At 45.8% G+C, this 19,793-nt stretch overlaps 6 protein-coding genes across 6 annotated transcripts; 3 read left to right on the forward strand and 3 right to left on the reverse strand.

The window, feature by feature from the left end:
• Positions 1 to 2,062: 2,062 nt before the first annotated feature.
• Positions 2,063 to 2,383, reverse strand: N7478_010687 (uncharacterized protein; the record flags this gene model as incomplete). The annotated part of the gene is made up of 1 exon (XM_056926901.1): positions 2,063 to 2,383. One exon carries the CDS (start codon positions 2,381 to 2,383, stop codon positions 2,063 to 2,065), a length of 321 nt encoding a protein of 106 aa, XP_056776271.1.
• A 5,332-nt stretch (positions 2,384 to 7,715) lies between these two features.
• On the forward strand, positions 7,716 to 9,372 carry N7478_010688 (uncharacterized protein; the record flags this gene model as incomplete). The annotated part of the gene is made up of 4 exons (XM_056926902.1): positions 7,716 to 7,769; positions 7,826 to 8,157; positions 8,244 to 9,027; positions 9,082 to 9,372. 4 exons carry the CDS (start codon positions 7,716 to 7,718, stop codon positions 9,370 to 9,372), a joined length of 1,461 nt encoding a protein of 486 aa, XP_056776272.1.
• Positions 9,373 to 10,348: 976 nt separating this feature from the next.
• On the reverse strand, positions 10,349 to 10,828 carry N7478_010689 (uncharacterized protein; the record flags this gene model as incomplete). Its single annotated transcript, XM_056926903.1, has 2 exons — positions 10,349 to 10,712; positions 10,812 to 10,828. 2 exons carry the CDS (start codon positions 10,826 to 10,828, stop codon positions 10,349 to 10,351), a joined length of 381 nt encoding a protein of 126 aa, XP_056776273.1.
• A 1,917-nt stretch (positions 10,829 to 12,745) lies between these two features.
• On the forward strand, positions 12,746 to 14,645 carry N7478_010690 (uncharacterized protein; the record flags this gene model as incomplete). The annotated part of the gene is made up of 3 exons (XM_056926904.1): positions 12,746 to 13,532; positions 13,622 to 13,947; positions 14,061 to 14,645. 3 exons carry the CDS (start codon positions 12,746 to 12,748, stop codon positions 14,643 to 14,645), a joined length of 1,698 nt encoding a protein of 565 aa, XP_056776274.1.
• A 1,555-nt stretch (positions 14,646 to 16,200) lies between these two features.
• N7478_010691 (uncharacterized protein) lies at positions 16,201 to 16,911 on the reverse strand (the record flags this gene model as incomplete). Its single annotated transcript, XM_056926905.1, has 2 exons — positions 16,201 to 16,609; positions 16,652 to 16,911. 2 exons carry the CDS (start codon positions 16,909 to 16,911, stop codon positions 16,201 to 16,203), a joined length of 669 nt encoding a protein of 222 aa, XP_056776275.1.
• A 693-nt stretch (positions 16,912 to 17,604) lies between these two features.
• On the forward strand, positions 17,605 to 18,784 carry N7478_010692 (transaldolase; the record flags this gene model as incomplete). Its single annotated transcript, XM_056926906.1, has 4 exons — positions 17,605 to 17,662; positions 17,724 to 17,735; positions 17,811 to 18,094; positions 18,164 to 18,784. The coding sequence occupies 4 exons, from the start codon at positions 17,605 to 17,607 to the stop codon at positions 18,782 to 18,784; spliced, it is 975 nt and encodes a 324-aa protein (XP_056776276.1).
• Between the last annotated feature and the right edge of the window lie 1,009 nt (positions 18,785 to 19,793).

Raw genomic sequence — 19,793 nt, forward strand, 5'->3', positions numbered from 1 at the left:
CGGAATAGCATGAAAGGATAAAGATTGTGTCAGTCATTGGCTAAAAGAACGGGATTTCCAGTCACGGACGTATATTACAAAGACAACAGCATCATCAAATCTGTCTACTACTTCATTCTGCCCAATGACTCAGCCACCCAAAGTCAGTGTTGTTAACTCATTTAAGAGATCTTACGGCGAGATCGAGTCGTTTATCCGGACCCATATTAACGCCACTAAAATCGAGTTCCTTATGGCCTTTCACGTGGCACACAATGTTACAACGACCAAAATATTACCTGTGATTTTCAGGGTGCTAGATTATTCCTTTGACACACAATCCGTTATGCTTAAGCTAGACATTAAGCTATGAATGACAACACCCACAACTCCACCCCTGATACCAATTCTAACGCCTGGGTCTCTGAAACGCCACATAGCCCGACAGATGCCATTTCCCAGTCTAAAGTTATAAAAAGATCAGATTGATGGACATCAAGGAAGCTCAGCAATACCAATCTCGTTGGCTGTTAAACAATTAGCTAAGATTATGGAAGCAGTCGCCCACCAGAACGCCCTTTTGATAGAGAACATATGATTCGGAAGGCGAACGAAGCCCTTAGTATACTCCAGAGGGATAGAAAGCACGTGTTCATCATGGTGTATTGACTGGAGAGGCTTTAGGTGGTCTTTTTGGCCCAAAAGGAGATTGAGAAACATTTAAAGGAGAATTTACATTAAAATCGGAGTAATTACCGGGTGGGTGGGCGACTATACGGCAATGTGGTAACTACGGCAAGCGCCCAGTAATAGACGAACAAGCCACGTCGAAGCAGAAATATATTGTGTATGTAGCTCTCAGTAGTCTCAGATAGTGTAAGTGGATTCGGTTGTCTAATTGGTCTTCCAGGTGGTGTTGTGTCGGAAAATTGATCGGCGAGGTGATGAACCACATTACTGGTTCTTAGCCGAGTTCAACACAAGAATGGATACTATGGAAGCTTTCTCTGGTGTTATTCCTTGCGGAGCGAACCGGGAATCAAATGAGAGGGTTTGGTTTGGTTCCGCGTCGCAAATCAAGGGATGTGTCTGGATTACAAATCCGATGAACACGGATACAGGCATTACCTAGAGCATAAGTGGTACGTAGTGGATATAAGACAACAAGATGATGTAATCGAAAACAGGAGTGGCACTTACTGATACCCTCAACCTTGGCTCACAGGCCCGGTTCCGGACCCACCCAATCTGAAAGCACTTCGCTGTGCTTTTCCGTACCAGTAAGCAACTGCCATTGCCACCATCAAATTAAAAACATTGTGTTCCCATCGCCCAAAATTATGGAACACATGGATTTTGCAGTAATTTGCAGGATCATTTCGACTTTTCGGCTATGGCTATGCATTATTCTTATCTTCCGTCCTTATTGGAGCGTGGTGGTCTGACAACCCGGGAGCTTGCTCGAATGCCTTGCTATTTTGGATCGCAGGACTCTAATACCAGTAAGTCTTGTTTGAGTATCTGGACGGTTAGGAATATGCCTTTAATGCTTTTATAGATCCAGGCATACTTCCGGATGAATGTTCACTCTGCTGGGATCTCTTAGGGCCCACATCTTCTTATCGTTTACTTCCATGCGGGCACATTTTCCATTTACCATGCATTGATAACTGGATTTGCAATGAGGATGCCCGGTGCCCACTTTGTCGACGAGATTTTTATTACTTGCGAGAACCACGGACCTATATTCTGGCTACTCAAGCAGTCGTGGGCGGGCACACTCACCGAATCAAGTCCCTTTTAAACACCATTAAAATATGGCTTATCGGAAGACTGTTCTAACAGCCGGAGAGTACAATTCACGTCTTTTAAGCCCATCTATCATAAAGCAGAACCCACGTTTACCAGGCGAAGATTAAGATTAATCTGCTTCTTCATTCCATAATCATTTACCGCAATGGCATGAGTAATTTCAATTTTTTTAATATGTCAGGTGACAGTGCACATTTTGGATTCTATCATGGTCTTGTATAGGCTGGCAGCTAGGGTCCTGTACCTTGAAATCCATTTTGAATGGTTCAGCTCAGCAAGTATCGTCGGGATCACTCGGCACCTTGTTTCGCACCACCTCCCAATATGCCTCAGTGTTTATGTATGTGCCGCAAGCCGGATCCTTATGAGGCAAGGTGTACTGGGAATGCTGGAACGGCGGCCAGGGCCAAATTGGTGCCAAAGCGATACTGGTAGCCGGTGATTCGGATGCGTCAAGGAAGAATGGGATTAGAATGAAGACAGTATTACACAACATGTTGGTCAGTTGCCTCCAGCGTATGAGCTCACCACTCCTTTCCGCATGGAGCTTATGATCGATGGCCTTCACAATATTTTGAGATTGTAATTCCATTTAATTAGGAAGTGTGATGTCGTCACACATTGGACGATCACCCCTGAGGATCTCTCAACGAATTCTCTCGCTTGAATCAATCAGCACCGCTTCAATTGGGCATGTCGAGTACTAGTTAACACGCTGAATCCTCAGCTTGATATGCCGAACCTAGCACAAGACGTAATTATGCGGGGATCATTTTTATGATAATTGTTGCTTTCTCATCCCTGGACAGCCCATAGGCGGTTCCATGGGCGGTTGCGAGGTCTACTCTGGCCTTTTAAGCCACACAAGTTTATCTTTCATGGAGCACTGGTTTGTATTACCAGTATCGAACCTATTTACCAGGTCAGTTTTGTCATTATGACAACTAGATGTCCATTCTTTCTAATTGAATGGGCTAAGAACCGTAAAAATGGCAAAATTCTATTGATTTTAATCACATATGTCCTCGCCTCTCGATTCGTTTGGTCGCCACTTGGTGTCATACAAATTATAATTAAAACTAGCTACCAGGAGGAAAATTGACGTAAATTAAGAACAGTTCCGGGTTTATGATCAATAGATATCCATCCAAGTCTTCTCCTGTTCAAGCCAGGTGCCGCAGTTTTGTTTTACGGTGGCATCTACAACACTTTATTGTCTTCGTCCTCCCAGGCTATAAAAAGCAGCAGATGCAGCAAATCGCTATTTTTGGAATTTTTGAATCTACCTAATTATCAGAACCTCAAAATGGCGCATCCACTTATCGACAGACGACAAACAGCATTGTTAGGGTGGCTAGGGTGTCGGCCCTCTCCGGCCCTAGGCGGGGCTTGAACGTGAAAGCCGGGCCGACCTACCCCTCAATAATCACTCACTGTTCTGGGATTGTCTGCACATTGTTGGCGAGGCAGAATGACCCAGAAGAGACGGCAAAGGAAATAAACCTCTATGCCCTCATCTCGCCCCCAGTCTGAGATTCCTGGTGCGGCAGGAAGCGGCGGACTAAGCGTCATTCCTCAATCCAGTGCTTGCACGCCAGGTGGGTTGTAGTCATGGCTTGAGGACCTCAAGTATGCCGCATCGTGCCAAGGGGCCATGCCGGAGCTCATCGACCTCTCCCATGTTGGGGTAAGGGAGTGCTAGTAACCCGGAGCGCAGAGACCACCTCCGGATGGAGCCCCAAGATCTCTCGAGTTTCACACTCAATGCGGAACTCTCCATACGCTGAGTTTAATGGCTCAGATCAAGAGTTGAGAGCCCTAAAACACGGGTGTAAGAAGTGTTATGCGACTTGATTTCACATCTAGTGATGAACGAATCAGACCAGTAGGAGCAATCCCGCGAGTCTCTGGAGGACCCCCCCCCCTGAGAGCGCTCAAGAACTGAATCAGATATTCGCATTGGGTGCAGGTATCATGGTAATCAATATGAGCTTGATGAAGCCGAGAAATTTACCCCACAAGTTCAAGTCCTTATCATCTTGCTCGGGATCCGCAAGAGTCGATAGCGAAAACAGCTTCTACCCTTCGGATCGCTTTTCTTTATTCGGGCCCCACTGCCATGGCCTTAGCGCAGATCATAAATTTGGCCGGCCGCAGTGATCTGAGGGCCGTTGTAACATGATCTTTGTAGGGTATTGGAAAGTACTAGTCAATTTACGCAGTGTGAAGAAGTGGGAAGAACCAGATGGAAGTCGACGCCCGGTATCTCCGCACAACAGTTCGTCGTTGGCTTTCAATTATCCAAAATTCATTCTCAGCCTATCTATAGTCTCGCTGCAAGGCGGTACCTCATACATTAAGCGGTGTTGTTCATAAGTGGAATTCAAAGAGCACAGACCGTGTGAGATTCTTTGCCGGGTAATTTGTATCGAAAATATGACGTCACGATTAGAGGAATCTGACATCAGACCAAGATGGATAGTAGTCAATTATCAATCCCCGTGTTCAATGAGTAGCTCTGCCATGGCAGACCGATTTTCATGGTTTTCATGCTCCAAGGCGCACTCGAGTGGGGTAGAATGGATATACGATGATCCACGATTTACGTGACCATGAGCATTAACATCCGCTCCGCGGTCAAGCAGAAATATCGCCATTGCTATATCACCATTCTCAACAGCAATATGCAAAGGTGTTTTCCCAATATTCGACATTTCATTCACATCGGCCCCTTGATCAAGAAAAATCTTGGCTATTTTTACGCTTCTCGCCAAATGTAAGACGCCTCCGCGATCCTCGTCGAAACCCCATCCAATGGGTAGAGCGGCTTTACAGTATTTGACTCTCGCGCCTTGCTCTAGGAAGAGTTCCACGCCCACCAGGTCGTCTCGAGAAATGCACCATGGCAAAGCGGATCCATTGTAATGATCAACGTTGTGCTTGTAAAGACGTGTTAGAAATATTCGATGGAATTTCACGGAGGTTCTTAATAAGGAATATATGTCACTTTGTACATCCAATCGGTCACAGATTAGGAGCAGAATTTCTTCCGGCAAAACCAAAAGAACTCATGGAGTAAAAGGCGACGAAATCTTGCTTCATAAGTGTTCTGCTAGGGAGCAAGGCTGAGTTGTAGGTTTACGAGTCTCGATCGTAAAGGGAGTAGTTTTATTGGGGTTGCCGCACGTGATATCTACACCGACATTACTGAGGGCTTCTTACCCCTCTCACAACTGCCTCACGGGAGTCATTTTCTTGCCTCTGTAGCTAGCTCATTATCCCTCACGTAGTCGAGACTCGATTTTGCCCCTTCAATCTTCCCTCTGTATATACAAGCCACTACAATACAGACAAATCGCCTCCCTGTGAAGGAAGCGCGGACGGGCCCCATCTGACGCTTCTGGTCTACGACCGCAGCGCCAGGTGACCCGTTACGGCCAAACCATAATCTCTATCCTTTCATCTTGACTGCGTGAGGTCACCAATAAAACTAAATAGTTAGCCGTCTATGCCCCCTCTGTGCACCGCCCAAAGGGTGCTTCCGGGTAGAATGACATTCCTGTTAGAATGAAAATTCTTCACCACACATCAGTTTTACCATGAATTTTACCTCTAAAAAGATGTCGCAAACGGAAAATAATGCTGAGATCCGGATCTAACAGGCAACTACGGATATCTAGACCCTAAATTTGAAGCCAAAACTCATCAAGATCGCGAAGCAATACAACGTTAATTATTAACGTCTACGTCGCCGCTATCTAGGTGTACCATCAGGAACAGCCCCTAGGCCAGAACGACGTCTCCTATCAATAATTCAAGAGAAAACTCTGATGGATTGGCTACCATTCTTGCTATTCCAATTAAAAATTAGGCCTACAACGAAGATGGTTGTACGTACAGCGAACCAATTTGCCACCGGTCGGGTGATTCGGAGGTCGGTAAAAATTGGGTATATCGATTCCTAGATCGCGTCCAAAAAAAGACTATGATCTCAACGTCATTACAGAGGTCCAAATTGAAAAAGAAACGGCTTACAGCCGAAGATATTGGAGAAAATAGTCTTTGGTTTGACTATCTAGAACCTTATATTGAACAGATTCCATATCAAAATATCTACAATTTTGATGAAATTGGCTTCCAATCTGGGCAATTGGAAAAGAAAATGTACTCTCAGCAGCACCAAAAAAGTATGCTCGAAAAGGAACACCAGATCGAACACCAACAACTACAATTCTTGAGTGTATTTCAGCAGATGGAAGAGTTATTCCGCCTTATATTATCTTTGCATGTAACGGCCGGCTTCTTGAAGACTATTTCCAGCTAAAATCCCTGGTGATTGGGCCTTTGATACACCAAAAAATGGGTTTGTTACTCGAGACATCGCAATTGAATGGCTTCAAGATTTCCATCATTATACAGTTGAGGCTGCTAATGGATATCCACGACTACTTCTTTTTTGATGGAGCCGATTCCCATCTTACCTCAGAGTTTCTTACTCTGTGTGAAAAAATTCGATATTATTCCTTTTTGTTTTATCTCCCATTCGACCCATGTTGCTCAGCCATTAGATCAGAACCCATTCTTGGTTTATAAACACCATTTTAAGGTTGAATACTCAGAGAATCTATCATGGCTGGGTGATATCGACCTCGCCGCATCTATGCATACTTTACCGAAAATTCGGGAAAAAACGTTCAATTCTAGTACAATTCAGCATTCTTTTCGCGGAACAGGCGTTATTCCTTTCAGTCCTATGAAATACTTAGATTGATGGATTTATGACCAATGATCAATTCTGGGATGAGAGTATTCCAATTCTACAGGTGTGGGATGGATCACCTCTACAAGAACCAGGTTTACCAAGCAGCCCAATTCCTTGTACACCTCCGAAAACTGTGACGTGTGCCACTAAATTTGCGGCCAAAAGTGATAAAAAACTGTTTGATCGGCTTGATAACCAATCAAAAGAGGTCTATCGAGTCCTACAGCAAGGATATCTTGAGAGTATCAATACTTTACAACAGCTCCGACAGACCTTTGAATCGGAGGTTATATCACGCAAAAATACTAAAAGAAAGTCAAAAAGGGCCGTTTTAACGAAACGTGTAGGAAGGGTATATGCGAGAGTCGCCCATGTAAATATTGCAGCTCGCCATGCCAAAAAAAAGCTGCTGCCGATCGAAAAAGGGCGAAGGATAGGTTGTTAGCCGAAGCCGACATGTTATCAAGCGACGCTGTGGAAGGCCCATATTGGCATTTCTTTAAAAAAAAATCCTCTTTATGTATTTTAGTAGTGAAATTCGACATTCCGCGTATAAAATTGACATATTTGATGCGTTATTGCTGTTACAATTGATACTAAAGTGAGACTTGGGTGAAGAATTTTCATTCTAACAGGAATTTCTTTCTACCCGGAAGCCCCTCTGGGCGGTGCACAGAGGGGGCGTGCACGGCTACCAAGAAACAACTTAGTTAATAGATGAGGAGTCCACCTCTGACATGGATGTTTACTCAACCTACAAATACTTATTTCAACGGTATTTATTTGAATCGAACTGAATCAGGCAAAGGTTCGATTCGATTAGATTTGTGCACTGTCAACCTGAAACTGCCTTTATTCGCTTTATTAAACATTGAGCTCGCGTTTATATCGCTGAGTCAAAAGAGTGGGTACAGCTTCACTTTGTGGGAAAAATACAAGATTCTGGGGATAGTGCTCACTGCTCATGGTGACATGATCGTAGCTTCGTAACTTATCGTACTCTCAGGTCACATGATCACCCGGTAGAGTAAAAGGACTCTTAAAGTCTTTTTCTTTTCCTCCCTCCGCCACAGCTCTTGATTACCCAATACACTGCGTTATTTATCTTATTCTATCATATGCTACCAAGTAATATATTTCGATACCCCAGACTACCACAGCGATGTCGGAGATGGTGGGAAACTTCCCTCTGTTCTTCGAGCTTCTCAGAGATTATGTTGGCAGTCCTTCTCGTTCGGATCCTATTCATGATACTTCTAACAATCCCAATAGCTAGACTTGAGCGATCTAGCCTTATTGGCTTGCACATGTCGCGAATGGAATGCTTTGATAATCCCATATCTGTATGACACAGTACAATTTCATAACCCCGGCCGTATTGAGGGAAATGACCCACTGCAGCTGAAATTGGATCTCTTCGGAGACCCACGATGCACCAATCTCAAGCACACGCAGCGGTTGTTGGTTACAGGATCCTGGTACGATATCTACCACGAGATTGAATCGAACCTAGGCTCCCAGAGCATGCTTTCACCAGCTGCAAGAATGCTTAGCAATATCATTGCTTCCTGTGTCATCCGAATGCCGAATCTGAAGGACTTCAAGTACTAATTCCTTGCTTGTGCTTTTCTACCCCTCACAAGCCCCTTGATTACTGCCCACTGTTAACATCGCTGACTGCATCAATCAGTTGGGATCTAGCCGTATCCCCTACTCAACATCTCGTCACCACCGTAATATTCACGCCAACTCTAGAGAGAGTGCAACTACGCCTAGGCACTGACAGCACGCCTTCACCTTATTTTCACCCGCCGCTGGCATTCTGGCCTCCAATCAACGTCAGAACTTTGACTCTGATCCAGATTGACGACGAGTCGGTCTTGCAGTCGATAGGAGCGGTTCTCCGAACCGCCACTCGCCTGAGAGAGTTGACCATGTGGGCTGATGAAGATAGCATGCTACGCTTCAGTGAAGTCTCCAGCACATGGTGTGACCAGGTCCCATTTCAATTGACATCTCTGGATCTCCGAGGATTTGTGGATTTGGGGCGACCATCATGTGCGCTGTGGAGTTTGCTTTCACCAGTCAAGTTGAGGACATTGACCTTGAATATCGGCTCGGATTTTGATATTGCTGACTTATCAGGGTTCTGGGATGATTCAGTCGTGGCCAATCTTCGACCCAAACAACTAACTACGAACCTGGTGATGAATGGGCTGAAGGATTTTATAAAATCATTTAGTGGTCTGGAGGCCTTTGTTATCACTTCGCCGACTATCGCGTGTGTGGCGGAGCGTCTCGATCTTCTGCTAGAAGCTTTGGGAAAACTACACTCAGCGACGCTCAAGGTGCTCTCCATCGACCCGCGAAGAGCCTTGGCAAAACATCTCCTGGACGATTCATTGTTGAAACAATCTGTGAACCGGTTTACCAATATTGAAGAATTGCGATTCGGAATGGTGAAAGCTGTGCCAGTAAGAATAGGCCCGTGATGCTCATCCTGGAAATTGCTGACGACCACACTCCAGGAACATGCCATCCAAGCAATGCTGGGATTTCCCCAAATACGGATACTATATGTGGACTTGATCGAAAATTCTACAGAGGAGAGGTTTATCGACCTGGAACGATACCTGCTGCATTTGCTGCAAAAAGGGATGGCCAAGAACCTCAAGTACTTTATGTTTGATGACGGTCCCCTGTTCAAAGTTCTCCGAAAGCCGCTTCGGGTGAGCAAAGAGGCCTTGCCAATAGGGTTTATTCACAATACTTTCCTATTTGGAGAAGGGGTCTTTGGGTGGGCTGGAAGGACAACGTAAACACACTCAAACGGTGGCCACATATAGCCTGCCAGATAGAATACACGTTGGAACGAAACGAGAACACTGCTTAGACTTTTGATGCAGTCGAAAGTCAGATCATCTTCGGGTATCGATATATAATGCTTCAACCACCGGCTAAATGCCGTTTGACCCTAAGCGGCTGTAGGTCTGGTTTGAATATGGATACCGGGATAATCCAACCATATTTGAAATCCTTATTCGAATTCAAATCAGGAAATCACCTTTGTTGTAATTCAAAGGAAGATTAACTAATCATTCTCTCAGAGAGAACAAGTGAGGCTATATACATGAGAGATCAGGTACCAACTTGATGACCAACCTGATGCTACTACATGTTCTAGTGGAGGAGCTGTGCCCATGCCTAAGGCTACGCAAACTCTGCCGATCTCTGTGTACGTGATATACTGCCTCACTATGTAAACACGGTACTGGCAGCACAGAATAGCTCCATGAACGACGCATATCTCTCCATTACTGAATTATAGTCCATTTCAGGCTTTCTACCCACGCGTAGGTGTCCTCTACAATCTATGTTGGTTGTGGTGTTTCGGCTGGAACGGCCCTTACGGCTGATGGCCATATTGCCATCTTGCCATCGAGCATTTCCCCCTTCAAAATTTACAACTAGCAAGGTCTGTTTTAATCTGGTGGCCTTGAACTACATTGGCAGATTTATTATCGAGGGTGGTCCTGAAGCTCAACAGCGAATTAAAGTAATGATTCAGACCTTCGTCACTTTGATGACGTAAATTATTCCAAAAACGGTATTACCCAGCAAGGGATGCATGTCGAAGCTTCAGAAGGATTTTCAAGAGTGGTCAGTCTAAAAAGTTTCCAATCACGAACGTTAAAATAGTTTCCAGGAGCTTAGCAAACAAAGAGAAGAAACTGTTTCTCTTTTGAAAATGAAGGTATTACAGCGTACAGAAATAATGAAGAGGGTTGCTATTTATCAAGGCGAGGCTTCATTGACGACCACCGCTCCCAAAGCGCCGGCTCCTAAAGTATAGGCAAAATGTCCCAAGCCATGGCTCACTTCCTCGCCTTCTGTTCTGCGATATTTGTGGATCATCTTTGCTACTTCCACCCCTGCTATGGCACCCTCGACTAGGTGACGGTGATGGCGGTCATCTTTGTGGTGACGGTAATGATGGTCATTGTGATGGTTGCGACCCTGGTATTTGTCCCTACCGTGGCACCTATGGCCAGGAACAAGATCATGACGGTAGTAGTGAGGTTCTTCGCGAGTAGCTTCTTTGGGTCCTGGTTCCCGCTTTGAGGAGTAATAAGAGGCGCTAGGGTGATCAAAGTTCACCCTAGATGAATACCTTTGTGAGTGGCAATTCGCCATTCTTAGTAATGAAAGGGAAATTGTGCAAGAATTACAGGAATATCATATACGAAAGACTCCTTACGGTCGCATAGTGATCATTTCGGCAAGGTGATATCATCCGGTTATCCGAGCTTTTCCTGTTCTGTCTACCATATGAAGCAGGAACTTTTCATTACTGGCTGCAAAAGCCTCAACTGGGCGGAAAGGAGCTAGTCACGCAGCGGAAAGTGGGGCCGGATTCTCATTTGTGACGAGCCACGGCAATTAGCTCGGAGAAAAGTGCCAGCCAATATATTGATCCCCCACGGGGAACGGGATTTCGCAACTTTCATGATGTTGTTCCTCGTCTAAATGCTTCGCTGATGAGCATTGCCGCCCACTTCTGGGTGGCCACGAACCGTTGACTGATGGTGTGCGCTTTCGCTTTGCTAATTAGCATAGGTTGGTACCAGGTAATACTCCGAAGAAACTTGTAGGATGACTACCGCTTGGTAGATCCTGCGCATAGCAGTAAGGAAGGTTGCCCAGCTTGAACCAGCCAAGCTTCGTAGCGTTTGGAGAGACGCCTGCCATTGCGATCGCCTTTTCGCGGTGATGGCGGAGTTTCACCGTAGGGTCTAGCCAGTAGTCCAGACAGCGCTCGGCCGTTCTTGTCGCTTCAATGTAGGACCCTCTATAGATAGCGGTGTGTATTGCGTGTCGTTCTCAGGTGTTCATGAAGTGCACGAGTGCTTGCTGATTTAGGTCAAAGCTGAGGCATACGTTCCTGCCAATTCATCAGCCTTTCGACATGCCTATCTGAGTTTCTTGGTGGTTTCACGCTCGCTGTCTGCCTTCGCCATGAAACAGACATCATCCACCCAGCAATTTCTGGTCACCCGGTTTCCGCAGTTTTTAATGAGATCTGCGTTGTAGATGAGACAAAAGATGGGCGAGATGGGCGATCCTTGGGGAATTGTTTACTACATGGACGACTTATGGTCTGCCTACACAATTATGTACGAAATTTCGTGATAATAATCCCATAACGTGTTGCAATAATTAATCAATCAAGTTAGATGGTGTGGTCACCTCGTTCTCGTGTGGAACCCTGGCTAGTAATTCTCGTCTGGTTTTGCTTCTAAGGCTGATATAGAAGCGAAGTTGCGCATGGACACACAATGAGCAAGCAGGGACGAATTGATCATATTCAAGATTGTGGCTTGTGTAAAATTTGCATAGGCGAGGGCTTTCCACTTGTTTTGAATTTTGCGGGGCTATAAGGTAGCTCGATTCTTCGTGGGCGGATTGGAGTCAGTCAATGACCTTATAGCAAGACGATACCTCAGTCAAACAATCTATCACTGATTAGTATACCGTATTACAAGAGATTTTGTTAGACGCATAGTGCTGACTGCTAGCTGAACACGAACAAGCTCTAAAGTAGGAGTACAGCTGCGTGAAATGTACAATGCCCCCAAAAAGTTGAACCGATAGTTCTAGACTCGTATAGAAGATGTTTGTGTTTGCACCTTCCCATCGATATATGCAACTTACTAATTGGCCTCGTCAAAATCCGTCCAAACCCCAGAGCGAAAACCCGACCCACACCCGCATTTGGCACGGCTTAGTTGCTATGATCCAAGAGCTAATCACGGGGCGGAACTCCAACTAATTGAAAGGTCTGCAGGGTTTGGTTCTTTATTTCCTTCGATCCACTGGGCCCACGCTTCGTAATGAGGTAGAAGAGTCGCTAAATTTCAGATACTTGAAGATTTAACTGCGCATTGTAGCATTAAACCAACATGAATCGCTGCGGAAATTAACGTCGTTGAGCAGTCCCAAGCATCACTCTCGGGGCAGTCCTTAGTATAACAGCCAGTAACAAGAGACGGTTTCATGTTATGCTGTGGTGTGCTGCTAGATTCTAATTTGGCAGTGCAAGCTACATGGTCCTTCGAAGGGGGACCACAAATCACAGCACAATTACTGAAATTCATGTTGACAAACATCATTTGGGACAACAACAGAGACAATATGGCGCTGGTTTTCGATGAGAACCTCTCCTCGCAAAAGCTGGCCGACATCCTGCCGATCGGCGTCGCGATTCTCAACAACCAAGACGAATTGGTTTCTGCTAATCGCCGCTTACGGGAGCTGATAAGATATTCCAGTATCAAATTTCCTCGGTGCTGGCTGCAATCAATCCACCCAGAAGATTATAATCGGGTGGCCACTGGGTACTATGAAGCCATAGCATCCAAACGGGCCCTGCACATCGAACACCACACGAGCGAGCCTGACTGCCTGTGGCGTGTAGCAACCTTGAATCCACTGGATGGCTCCGATCTACGGCGCTCCAGTCTAGACAACGATGGTGGGTTTATTTATACAGTTGCGGATATAACCACCGAGGAGCAAGCCGAGCTGTCGCAGAGACAGATCGCACAGGAGGTACAAAAACGCAGGGAGCAACAGGAGCGCTTTATTGACATGATCAGTCACGAAATTCGAAACCCTCTTTCTGCTGTCCTGCATTGCACCGAGGACATTCTCGAAGCGATGCGTGGTAAGAAAAAGGAGGATATTCTACTATCGCAAATCACAGAGGCAGCAGAGACCATCAGTCTCTGTATTGCCCACAAAGAACCAATAGTCAATGACGCCCTGACAATTTCCAAGCTCGATGCATCAATGCTTTCGCTGTCGCCGAGACGAGTTCAACCAAAATGTTACCTCATATCGCCACTGGCCATTTTTCGGCCCGAGCTCCGGAAACAAAACATTCAGTTCGAGTACAAATTCGATTATTCCTACGGTGAATGTATGATTGAATGGGTCATGGTCGATCTTGATCGGATGGGCCAGGTCCTCGTTAATATTCTTTCCAACGCAATCAAATTCACATCCAAGTCGGAGAACGAGCGAATGATCCAAGTCTCCATGGGAGCTTCAATGGACAGGCCATCATCCTGCCCCCAAATGTGGTATTCTTTCGTTTAGACGACACCACATTATGCCTAGACGCGACCGGGACCCCCGAGTGGGGAAAGGGTCAAATGGCGTACATCATGGTCGCCGTCAAAGACACAGGCATTGGCATCACCGAACTTGCGCAGAAACAGCTGTTCGAACGCTTCAATCAAGCTACACCGAGGACAGAGAGCACCTATGGTAGTTCTGGCCTTGGTCTCAGTGTCAGCAGAAAGCTCTGCCACCTACACGGCGGGGAGATTGGCGTGAGCTCCAAGGAAGGCCAAGGAAGTACTTTCGGCTTTTTTTCAAAGTGCACCGGTGTGACGAGTCAGGTGACGACGATCACGGCAGATATGACGACACCTGAATGGACAAGTTATGTAGCGACATCCAAGCACTGGGAAATGAAATGACCGGAGTTAATCAAAGGACTGAAGAACCCGAGATCTCAGAAAACCCCATTATGGCTCATATCGCGGGTGTAAACACAGATAGCAATGACGACCAGAGAACGAGGCATACATCCGAGTTGGCACGCCAAGTTTCAGATAAAAGCATTGTGAACAAACATCAAAGCCAATCTGCTGATTGTGGTGATGAAACAACACGTCGGCACATTCTCTTGGTCGAAGACAATATCATCAACAGGCGAATCATCTCACGCAAACTGAGTTCCTTCGGATTCCACATTTCAGAAGCGAGCAACGGCCAAGAAGCGCTTGATGTCGCCCAGCACGACATATTTGACTGCATTCTCATGGACCAAGAGATGCCTGTGATGGATGGTAACTTGGCGACGAAGGCAATACGCGATTTTGAAAAGGAGACCGGGACACATGTTCCTATGCTGGGTGTGACCGCGAACGTGAGAGCAGTGCAAGAAACCGAAATGCTACGCGCTGGAATGGACTATATCATTCACAAGCCATACGGGACGGACGAGCTTATCGAGAGGATATAATTCTTGATCGCGACCAAGCTAAGACGATGACATCTGCTAATTTGTCCGGCATTGGCAATGCTTGGTACTCTCTTGGGGGGAACGGTCATTGGGCCATACGTGCCTTGTCGATGGCATTCAAGTAAAGTTCAGTTCGTTCGCGCTTTTTTCTTTCTTTCTTTTTCCATTTCATTTTACTTCCCCTTTTTTTTTGTTTTGGCTCTACCAACAAAGTTTTTTCGCAGCATCTGGCAGCGCTGACAATTGGGGTTCTCTCCGGTGCATTTCGACTTTAATTTTGACAATCTCTGCATGTTGTGATACTCGGTTTCTAAACCGCGGAAAGGAGAACGTAGGTTGGAAGTCATCAATTTAGGCGTTATGTCGGGAATTTGAGTACTGTAGTATTTTCACTTCATGTCCTGGAAAACGCAATAAATGAATTAAACCAAAACGCATGTTGTGTTGACCGGCAAAGCATCTTGTTTTTGCCTTTGATGACACTGGATGACATGATGCATAAAACACCCAGGCCCTCGCCAGTGTCCATAGTTAAGTAGTTATTTGTGGGTTGGTATCCACGAAGAGAACCCCAAACCAAGCCGAGTTTGGCGAGGTCTACGTATCATAGTCACATGGTCAGCTTGTATGCTTTACAGCTTTTGCTTCCCAGCCTACTCTCTATCACTATCATCAAACCCGCGATATTATTTGGTATTTCAAACAACCGATTCACAAGTGTAAAAAAAAATGGCCATATCTCTACACGTTTCCGTTGTCTTCTCCTACAGAAAGATCAGAAACCAGAGCTTTTATCCAATGTCCCATTTGGCGGTGACGTGGGCTTGGAGAATGAAAAGAACTTTCACAAAAATACGAGGGTAGTGCTGACGTATATGCTTTAAGTCAGATAGGAAGATGCCGAAGCGCTCCAAGTGCAAGTGCTTGATACTAGCAAAAGGGTACTGCGAGAGGAGCACCAGAGCACACTTCCTAGCACGAGCAACCTAGCATCAATTTACAACACTCAAGGTCGGTGGTCGGACGCCGAGGCACTTGGAGTGCAGGTGCTCGCGACTCGCAAGACGTGACTTGGAGAGGAGCACCCTGGCACACTCACTAGCATGAACGGCCTGACATTAACGTACTAGCAACAAGGTCGATGGCAGAATTTTGAAACACTCCAGGTGCGAAGCTGAAGGCTCGCAAGACGGCGCTAGGAGAGCAGCCTCCTGAAACGCTCACCAGCATGAGCACTCTAGTATCAATGTGTCTTTGTCAAGGCCGATGTCGGATGCTGAAAATCTCCAGGTGTAGGTTCTTGAGCGTAGCAATAGCGTATTTGAAGAGACCCATTCTAATACGCTCACCAATATAAATGACCTGGCATCAACATAGACAACATAGAACGAAGGCGCAAGATTTGTTTTGCAAGGGTTGCAATGCCGAGAACCACGGACAAATAAACTCGTAGGTGCAAAGCCACTTTGTCCCCGGCGTGATTTTGAGACCATGGATCATTGAGGTCCAGACCACTTGTGGTTTCAATAGGCACCGCTTTGACACCGAAGACGTCCTAATCAATCGCAATCAGCCTATGAAAGTTTCGTCGGGAGAAAGAAAGCCCCACCTTGTTGAAGCGTCTGATGAAAGCAAAAAGCTCTCCGTTCGTGTAACCACCAATCAACGGATCGGGTATCTCTATGTTCGCTTTATGCCAGCCAACGTCTCTCGTGACTTCAGTATTGCTGCCACTAGGGTACTCTGTCTGGATAGCGCCTCGGGTCTCTGATACCTCGTACGCTAGTTCGTGGCTGTCTGCATTAAGATCCTTCCCCAAGACATCTACTAGGCCTTCAAACGATGCATAAGCCTGGTCTCGCAAGGTGGCTAGCATCGTTGAAGACCCGTTGTTATGATCTTTAACGCTTGGTAGTCTCTCAATATGCTCGCATGTCCCATCAGCATGGGACGCTGGGTAGCCACTACAACCACACAGCGCACATGTCTTGTCATGTAATACCTACATCATAGTCGCAGCAGCATCGTCTCGGAACTGGTCGTCTGATATGGATTGAAAGCGATTGTCCATCCCATGTAGGGCAAGAAGTTTATCTAATTCATGTGCAACACCACCTAGCGCATAGGACTTCTCTTTTAGGCTTTGCTTCACAGTTGGATATGTGGTGTAATCAACTTGATCCCCTGGCGTTACGTGGTCGTGGTCTTCGTTGTACATTACATTTCGAGTGGTGGCTATATTGTCATGAGCAATGATTCTATCCATGTGGTTTTGTGTCCAATCAAGATGAGATGCAGCATGTTCATCCCCACTCGAATCTGGCTGATGTGGAAGATCTGTGTCTTGTTTTACCTGGGCGAGTTTTTGCTTGTTCACTTCCCGGTTCGGTTTTTTGGCTACTTCTTCAGTGTGTTCGCTCGCTGAGGGAGCTTTTCCAAAACATTAATGACATAGCTGGCGTTCTTGGACATATTGAAACATATCCTGCAGCTGCCACTTTGTTGTTGAACGAGACAGATGTGACTAAACGGCTCACTATCAGAATAAACTAAGCTTTATCCTCTTGGTCAGGCTACCGAAAATTGGACGACCTTTTAAATGGCTGTAAACGTACAGTAAACGATATCAGGCATAATATATATTCCCTGACGGCGACAGTTCTGATTTGTCCCGTTTTTCTAACTGCATGATGGCGCCTCGGTGGCGATGACGTCATTCGACCCGTATTAACTACCGCATATTTAACAGGATTCCTATGCAATGACAGCTAGCTACCTTTTCTTTCTGTTTTCGGGTAATACTTGCTTTCTCTCGATCTCTCCTGTTGACAGTATATAAAATCGTTTTCGTTACCCGCTAACCGTTTCGTTTTCCTGCACATTCCTGCATCCTTTACTTTACGAAACCACAGCCATAACAGTCTAAGCATTATCACATCCGAATCCCGTCTTTGCAAAAATGGCTTCTTCTCTTGAGCAGCTCAAGGCCACTGGCTCCATCGTAGTCTGCGACTCTGGTAAGTGGACGATCTCAGGATACAAATTTTGAGGAAATTTCAATAACTAAAAAATCATCAGGTGACTTTGCTAGTACGTGCGCTTGCTAATAGTCCCGTTCTTCTGTCGCTAGTCACTATCATTGCAGCTAACTTGTACCCTGTACAGCTATCGACAAATATAAGCCACAGGACGCCACAACAAACCCCTCTTTGATCCTTGCTGCGTCCAAAAAAGCCGAATATGCTAGTCTTGTTGACGCTGCCATCGAGTACGGTAAGAAGCAGGGAAATTGCATCGATGTGCAAGTCGATTCAACTCTAGATCGTCTCCTTGTTGGATTTGGCAAAGAGATTCTCAATGTTATACCCGGCAAAGTCTCCACTGAGGTAGACGCTCGCTTCTCCTTTGACACTGAGGCTTCCGTCAATAAGGCTCTGCACATAATCAAGGTAAATGTCCTCAATGATGATATACCAAAATTGGACAACAGGGAAGCCAGCTAACACTACTTGCTACAGCTTTATCAGGAGATTGGTATTCCCAAAGAACGTGTCCTGATTAAAGTAGCCTCTACGTGGGAGGGCATTCAGGCCGTTCGCATCCTTCAGTCGAAGCACGGAATCAACTGCAATTTGACTCTCATGTTCTCGCTCGTGCAGGCTGTTGCTGCTGCCGAGGCCGGTGCCTTCCTGGTTTCCCCTTTCGTTGGCCGCATCCTGGACTGGTACAAGGCCACCCACGAGTGCGACTACACCGCGGAAGACGATCCCGGTGTGAAGTCTGTACAGAGCATCTACAACTACTACAAAAAGCATGACTATAAGACAATTGTTATGGGAGCATCCTTCCGAAATACCGGCGAAATCATCGAGCTAGCCGGCTGTGACTACTTGACTATTTCGCCTAGCCTCTTAGAAGATCTATATAACTCCACCGACCCAGTACCGAAAAAGCTAGACTATACTGCCGCGACTGATCTCGACATCCCAAAGATCAGCTATCTCAATGATGAGGCTCTCTTTCGTTTTGATCTCAATCAGGACGCAATGGCTGTCGAAAAGTTGCGCGAGAGTATTTCCAAGTTTGCGGCAGATGCCGACAGTTTAAAAGAATCGCTGAAGCAGAAAATTCAAGCGTAGAGTGAGCGTTCATTGGGGCTAGGATTGATTGCTTCTTGTTCTCCATTTTTCATATTGCTTATGCCCATGAAAATCAGATAAAAGCTCCCTACTCCACACCAAAATTGATTAAGCGTCTGGGTATCAGATGTAACGCAATTTATCACGGGGCTAGATCGTCTGCTCCAGTACAATAGTGCGTTCCTAAAGATGTTGAGAGGCATAAATCACCCCACCCCACCCCTTGGGTTCGACTTTTGCCGTGAAATGACTCATCGTTGTCTACCTCTTTTATCATTAGAATTCAAATATTCATCTCCTTCCTTGGTCTGGCTGAACAACCCTGTACTTTACAGCCATTTCCTCCTTGGTCGGCTTTTCAATTTTCGTGCTGTATTTCCAATTTAATCCGCAGCCCTCCCTCCCTTTCAAGGATGTCTAGTCATAATTTCTAACCGCCTTGCAGCAATGCAATGCCATAACCCTATGATTGTAATGGAAGGCATTCACCAATCCTCGAAGGTGAGATAATATAGCTAAAACCACCATAATGTGAAATATTTGATGAGAGCTTATCCAGATATCGAAGTGGCCAGGATATAGACGCTCTGGTATTCGCAGCTGAGAATTTGCACTTTAGCCTCTGGTTCCTAGAACACGTTTTCTTGACTCACAGCATATATGCAGGCTCCTACAATATAGAGCGAACCCTGCAGAACAACCCAAAAAAGTCCGATCTGCTTATTCATCTGCCGGATGCCGAATTTCATCACCCCATGAACGACAGGGAAAAGTGCTGATAATCCAAGGGAGATAAACATTCTCGCCCGAAAAGGTCGCCATGTGGGGTGCCGGAACTGAGGAGTTGCTGAAATCGCGGCACAAAGCAGGCCCAGGGAAGTTATCTTTGTAGAAATGTATAAGTTGTCACCTTCAAGTAGTGGAACAGTGAGGAAAACGAGAACAGACCATTGTCAAATAAACCATTTGCAAATTGGGGTGGCAGTAAAACCCGTAGAAAATACTCGGA

This window comes from Penicillium angulare, assembly GCF_028827245.1.
Source record: "Penicillium angulare strain IBT 27051 chromosome Unknown utg000007l_segment0_segment0, whole genome shotgun sequence".
Lineage (NCBI taxonomy): Eukaryota > Fungi > Ascomycota > Eurotiomycetes > Eurotiales > Aspergillaceae > Penicillium > Penicillium angulare.